This window comes from Impatiens glandulifera, chromosome 6 (genome assembly GCF_907164915.1).
Source record: "Impatiens glandulifera chromosome 6, dImpGla2.1, whole genome shotgun sequence".
Lineage (NCBI taxonomy): Eukaryota > Viridiplantae > Streptophyta > Magnoliopsida > Ericales > Balsaminaceae > Impatiens > Impatiens glandulifera.
The window spans coordinates 1,745,468-1,753,034 of NC_061867.1; the positions used below are offsets into that span (position 1 = coordinate 1,745,468).

The 7,567-nt window shown below is 26.0% G+C and overlaps 1 protein-coding gene across 1 annotated transcript; it reads left to right on the top strand.

Moving 5' to 3' along the window:
• Positions 1-2,552: 2,552 nt before the first annotated feature.
• On the top strand, positions 2,553-4,182 carry LOC124941166 (MYB-like transcription factor ETC3). Its single transcript, XM_047481444.1, has 3 exons — positions 2,553-2,721; positions 3,730-3,817; positions 3,905-4,182. The coding sequence occupies exons 1-3, from the start codon at positions 2,646-2,648 to the stop codon at positions 4,041-4,043; spliced, it is 303 nt and encodes a 100-aa protein (XP_047337400.1). The 5' UTR covers positions 2,553-2,645; the 3' UTR covers positions 4,044-4,182.
• The last annotated feature ends 3,385 nt before the right edge of the window (positions 4,183-7,567 follow it).

The following is a 7,567-nucleotide window of genomic DNA, read 5'->3' on the forward strand; positions in this document are numbered from 1 at the left end:
ACATTTAACCAGACGAGTTTGACCTCTTGTTGCCGTTAGGTTAGAAGAGATGATAAAAAAAATGTGACGGGAGTTAAGTATATTTTTCTCTCTAATTTAAATGATTCTTTCTACATTTTCCCCTTAATATGACTCGTGTAAAAAAAACAAATGTGACCGCAAAGGATTATATAGGTCGTAAACACATTTAACTAGACGAGTTTGACCTCTTATTGCCGTTAAGATAAAAGAGATGATAAAAAAAATGTGGTCACAAGAGAGTTAAGTATATAGTCCGCAAAGATACTTAATCATTTAACCGTCGTCTAACAGGTTCAAACCAAGGACCTCAAGGACGCTGAGATATTCATCTATTGTTGCCGCTAAGCTAAAAGAGATGATATATAACTTAGTGTAGTGTAGTGTAAGTATATGGTTGAATAATATTTCTCATAGTAACAATTATATTATGCTTAAAGAGTTTGAGAAATTATATTTGATTTTTCAAATAACCCAAAACCGGATAAGGTAGTATCACCAAAAACTCCCCCATTCATAAAGTTTTGATAAGGTTAGTGGACAACAATAACTCCATGAAACCTACAAGTCATCCTTCTTGCAAAATGGTCCAAATCTTGTCAGGATATTAACCTTTCCCCCATAAAAAGCATAATAAGCAATAATGTATTTTTGCATTATTTGTTTAGTTGAGATATTCTATTTAAATAATAGAAATTAAATTAACGGATTAAATATATATCCCGGAAAACACAGTTAATTTGTCGCATGACTGGTTCAAATTTAAAAATTTAGGGTTAATATCCATCCTATTAGAAATCAAATTAGCTTAATAGGTTTAAGACAAATTTTGAATTGAGTTCTTACTTTTAAATATTTATGTCACTATGACAACAACCCATTAGTTTATTTTATAATGGGGTGTGGTTCTCAATTACCTGAAGTTAAATTTAATGATAATGTTTAGATTTTAAAATTAATACTAATAGATAGAGTGGTCCAATTTAGAGTGAATTCTATGAGGTCCATTTCTGTCCATTTTGCCCCATCCTAGAGACAAAATAGCAGTGGGAACCACTTAAATTCTTTGATTCTTGCTGTGGAAAGTAATATTTTTTTAAACACATTTAAATTCTATTTATACCTAACTCAAAAATAAATACATGTTTAAATTGTACTCAATTATCTTAAATAAATATTTGTTACTAATAGAAATTTGTTTTTAGATTTGTTTGAATATAGAATTTACTTATATATTTGAAACTATTTATTATTATTTTTATAATAAAATATATTCAACTAACTTGTGTTATTGAACTTTTTTCAGTTAAAGTGTATGAATAAGCTGTTTTGAATTAAAACTTGAGAAATAGGATCTAAAGGCTATAATGAGAAGTGTTTTACCATCTAAAAAATAAGCTAAATTTAGATAGGGTGGAATTATAAATTATATATTTTAAATCTATTAGATTTATAGTTTCAATTCAAAAGTTCTTTAATTTAAGCTATAAAACAAAATTAAAATTAGACCCCAATTTTAATTCAATTATAATCAAAGTTTTTAAAAAAAAAATTTAATCTAATTTAGTAAGTTAGCTCTATGCTTATTGTCATTACTCTCAACTTCAATTTATGATTTTTTAGTGACAAGACTCATTACACCTCTAAATAATGATGTTGAATAATTTCAAGAGAGATTTAGAGCTATTTTGATTTTTGGGTTTTATCAGGGTTTTTTCCAAATAAAAAAATATTGTTTGATATTAAAAAAAAGAACAACTAGTTTTTAGGTATTTATTGACAAAAATATCCTTATTTTTTTCTTTTTTTACATGGATAATAAATTAATTTTAAATAATTAAATAAATAATAATTTTGATATTTTGATAGATAAAAAGAGTGGTGGTTGAGGTTTATATAAAAATTCTTTAAAAAACCTAAAAAACAAACCAGGTCTATTGATTTGTTCAATTATGGGTTATTTTTAAGAGTGATACATGAGCGAGAGTTTTGTGTCATTAATAGTGTCGGATAGTGTCTGGAGTAATTGAAATTAAATCTAATAGGAGAGAAAATGTATTTTCAAGTTCAATCACGTGTTGATATATCATTTCTAACACTATGACCAAATTCTCGCTCTTTATCATTATTTTATTTTTAAATATATAGTTCAGTAAAAGAAAATAAATGTTAAAAAATATATTTGAATTGATAATTTTAATGATGGGATTTATGAATGGATGTAGTATATATTGAATTAATTACCCAACTGAAAAATGCCCAATGAAGTTAATATAAATGGTAAATTCCAATTAACAAGGAATGAGTTTCATTTTTCAAATTTGTGTTCTTTTTCTTATTGGTAGTTTTCTAATTTGGGTTAGTGTGTCTTCTGTTAACCCCCAAAATGGCAGGTTCAGCATGACAGTATGTCATATTAAGCAATTAGTCAACTGCAAGTCAATGAACTTGACTTATAGACACGTTTTGGTGGTTACCACCTTCCATTCTCTTTTTATCCTTCTTTCTCTCTATAAACCTTTGCAAATTAAGATCCCCTTTTCTTGCCCTTTGCTTATTTTGTACTCTTTCTTTCTCTCTCTCTCTCTTTCTCTGTTTGGTTCTTCAAGAAAGAGAAATTAGAAGCCATGGATAGAAGACCCAGAAAGCAAGCCAAGACTAAGACTAAGATTAAGACTAGGAAGCCTACTTGTTCATCAGAAGGTTCTTTCTTTCTTTGTTTATTATAAGCTCATAGATCGATATTATGTGTTTTGGCTTTTCTAGCTTGTTTTCTGGGGAAAATATAATTATATCATTTTATATGTGTTTTTGTACTTTCTATAGTGTGTTGTTACTTTTGATCATAAACTCCAAACATTACATGCCAAATAAATGTGTATGTGTTTTGGATAATCTTAAATATTACAAATTGTGTACAAGTTGTTAGTTAGAGTGTTTTTCAATTTAGGTACAAGTTTTATTACAAGGGTGTATATAAAATGTACTGAGATATAAGATGTATATTTGTATTTTTGTTATGTTAATTTGTATAAAAATAATGCAATTAGCTTTTACTATGTAAGACAATATTATATTGTCTTAATTAATCAGTGAATATATAATAAAATTATATGAAAAAAACTTGTCTCGGGCCTTTTCGGTTGACCTATTTGCTTATGTGTATATTGATGAGTTGTATGTAGTTGGTCTGTACTAACCTATGGACTTGCTAAGCAGTTAGTCCTCGTCCTAATAGGATTGTACCCTCTTAAAATTGTACGATTTTAAAAAGATTAACGACTCTGGTTTAAGTAAATTTTTACAATTTAAAATTTTTGATTTTAAGGTTTTACGAGTGTATGATTTTATAGAAATAAATAAATTTGTTATAAATTAAAAATATATATTACTTGGTATAATTGATTTTGTAGTATATTTTTTTAGTGTAATGTTTTAAAAAAATACTAATTTATATTTAATTTATATATAATTTTTTACAATTTGAAGTAAATTCTTAATTCATTGTTAATACTGCTCTTTTGAGACCCCATTGAATTGAATAGGGGTGTTTCTTTAATTTGATCAGGGTTTGATATTTATTGGGCCTAATAGATTAAGCCCAATAATTATTTGGAAGAATCTTGAATTACATTTTTTATATTATTTTAATTGGATTACAATGAATATTTAATTTATTAAATTATTTATAATTTTTTGATTTGGATGCAGAGGTAAGCAGCATGGAATGGGAATTCATACAAATGAGTGATGAAGAAGAGGATCTTATCAACAGAATGTATAGGCTAGTAGGAGACAGGTAATTGTAATAAAGTTTAGAAAAATCATGTGTAAAAATTGATAAAGTTTAATTTGGTCTTAATGTTTTGCATATTATAATGTTTAGGTGGGATTTGATAGCTGGCCGAATTCCAGGACGAACTGCGGAGATAATTGAAAGGTTTTGGTTAATGCGACAAATGAAATATTTTGAAGAGCAAAGAAGAGAGCGTCGTCATGTGTTAACTTCTGCCCAAGATGAATGATCGGGGTTTAGTGAGAAAAATCTCGCTTGAAATGAAATTCTATTTATTTGTATGCGAGTTCTTCTAGTTTGAGTTTTGAGAATGAAAATGTTGTAACATTTGTTTTTAAAACAAGTTAATCATCTTAACTTCAGCTTAATTAGTTGTATATGATTGATTATATTCTTGCATTCATAATAAACATAAAAAAATAATTGTGGGTTTTTAAATATTAATTAATATAGTTTGAAATTTAAACTGTTTATTTGAAAAAATAATTAAAAATTCTTGCCTCATTTACAAGTTTTTCTACTAAAATGGGCTTGTTTTGCCTTAGACCCAAAGTAATTCACCTTTTCTAAGAATGTTTTTATTTGAAAATATATATGTATATATATTTATAAACTCTAGCTCAGGCCCAAACCACTTTAGAACTCTTATAATTTTTTGAACTATTATATATGTCAAAAGAAATTATATTTTTTTATTATTTTCTCGTGGCTTTGTTTCAAACACCTAAATTGGGTGTGGTTGAACAAAAAGTTATAAATTTATTTAATATATTTTGTAAATCTGAATATTAATTAAAATGAAATAATATTTTTATTTTTCTCTTAAAAAAATGGTTTTTTTTGGGATGCAGTGTCATTCATGCATAAGCATGGATCTTGATAGATGCATGAAAAATATTATATTATGGTTAGTCGTTACATAATGGGTTGCGAAAATATGAAGTCGACAACACTTTTTTTTTTTATTGTAGAGGAGTGACGAAAATTTTGAGCATACATTAAAATATGATTAAGTGGGTGATGTTTGAAATCAATCGTCAATTGTTGGGATATTTGGATAAAAACCGCGAGCTCAGTTGGATTGAGTCGATAGGTCCATATTCCGATTATTTTCTAGTAAATTATTTGGCTCGAAAGAAAATCGTATGACGTTCAGTGATCGTGGTCGACCAATGTGTTTACTACACAACACTATTATTATAACGATAAAGAGATTTCTTTTGAAAAAATAGTGAAAAGTTCGATGAACTCATTGATCCTCTTGAAGATTTTTGAGTTCGTTAACTCTAAATTTATGTTATCTTTGTTCTTTGGTGACCATTTTTGACTTATTTTTTTATTGTTGCTTTTAAATGGTTAACTTCATTGTATTTTGAGTGTGTTTTATGATAATGTGAACACTCATGCTTTTATCGTTATACTTAAACGAATATCATTTATATCTATATCATAAATACTTTAAAAAAAAAATCTTAATTATATATTATTAACTAATTTAATAACATTGGTGTAAATCCAACTCATATCTTATTTAGTAATAAATTAAGATGAAGAAGGGTAATAAATAATTAGTAATTTTGACAAATAATTCCATAATATTTGCTACTAATATTTATTTTTATTAATTATTTGATGAGTTTGTGAGATCAATCATATCATTAGTGGTCAAAATAAAAAAAGCTAGTATAGGTAAACAAAACACAAAAAATACCAAAATCCCCTTAAAATATCTCTATACATTATTCAAACGAAATGCACCGGCAAATAACTCTCAAAGTCGACAAGAATTAATTATTCATCAAATTTCCATCTCCCAACCACTCAAATTTCACAAATAAATATATAGTAGTTAACTACTAAACCCTATAAAAACATGTATTATAATTAAGTAAAACTAGTTGATTATGTTTTTTTTATAATATTAATGATTAAATTTTTTTTTTATGGAATTAAATTTGTTGTTTCAGATGATGTGTTCCACTATGTACCATTTTCATAAAATAAATTTAATTTTTATTCCCTTTTATTACTTTGGACTAATTCTATAAAATGACCCATTTTTGTAGAGGTGATATATGAAACCCCAAAATCTGAAATGAAACAGTAGATTTAACTCATTTTTTATTTTCTCTTTTCTCTTAATTTATCTTTTCAATATATACATATAATTAAAATATTAGTTTGTATATAATAAGTAAATAAAAAATTATATTAATGGAGATAATAAAATATATATATATATATATATATATATATATATATATTAGTTAGAAATATTATTATATTTATATAGATTAATTATGAAAGAGAATTAATGAATATTATAGGAGAGAAACCTTGATTGATTGTTGGGAACGCCTACATTTGTGCGCTTTCAAATAAATTTTTTTAAGGGTTATTATATATAGATAGATTTGAATTTGATTTTAAATGTGTTAATTTGTTTGTTTTTTTAAAGTAAGCTTCTTACCATTGCACCATTTTTTTCATTTAAGGCGTTCTTAATTTTAATATTTTAAACAAAACTCTTATCACTAATTGTATGTTCTTAAATTATATAAGTTATTTATTTAGATATGATTAATTAGCCATCTCACATTTGAACTATTTGATTGGTTTAATATGTTTCCGCAAGTATCTTTATTTTATTTTATTTTAAATTAAAAAGAGAAAAAAAAAGTCAATTTTATTTTAAAGAGTAAACGATTAATGGCAATGATAGAAGGATATATAAATTATACCCCATTCTTGGGGGCCATTGAATTGGTCAGCAATTTGAATGTTGAAACTCCACGGCTCCACTCCACTATATATATTACCTCTTTTCTCATTAGGTTCCATTTGAATAGTATAAATACGTAAATAACACACAATATATGTGAAAACCTAAAACCGATTAAAACAATGAGTAATTTTGTTATTATGTTGTCAAGACTCGAGAGTATATATATTACAATCTTAAGCCTTCGAAAGGCTTCTTCGATAGTAATTATTTAAATCATTTTAACCTAATTATACATCATTTTCTCTCCATATATATATAACTAAGTAACATAGGTAGATTTTGCGTGATTGCATTGCATGATATTATTATGATTGTAGCCCAAATAATCTTTGATAAAAGTTTTTAACCTGATTAGATTTTAAAACATAATTTCTCTTATCAATCACATCACTCAGTTCATCAACTAATTTTTTTTCTTCAAAATTATCATTATATATTAACATTTTAAGTTTTTATATAAAAAAAACAAAAAAACATTACTTTCTCAAAATCACAACCCATTATGGATTTTTAAATAATTCCGATTATTTAAATAACCCATTACCGAACAAGATTTTAGAAAAAGAGAATAATTATTTTTATATTTATAAATCTTAACTAAGACCATATATTTGTACGATAAATCATTAAACTTAACCACTCAACCGTAAAATGTACTCTTTTCATGCCCATTAATTAAAAAAAAAAAAAAAAAAAAAGTTAACTATTGATGATTTGAATGAGTCTTCACGTTGACTTTCAATCCATTAGTGTTTATAAGAATTACAGTGTCGGACCCATTAATTGTCATTGATCAAGAACAAAGACCGACCAATCAGTCTTCATGGAGAAAACTCGGTTTCTCAGTCAAACATTTCCCCACCACCTTATAAAACAAAAATCTTGCTTCCCTTTTAAATACAAACTTTCTCAATTATCAATTATCAATTATCAATTCTCATTTGCATGAAAAATGGAGAAAGCACTGA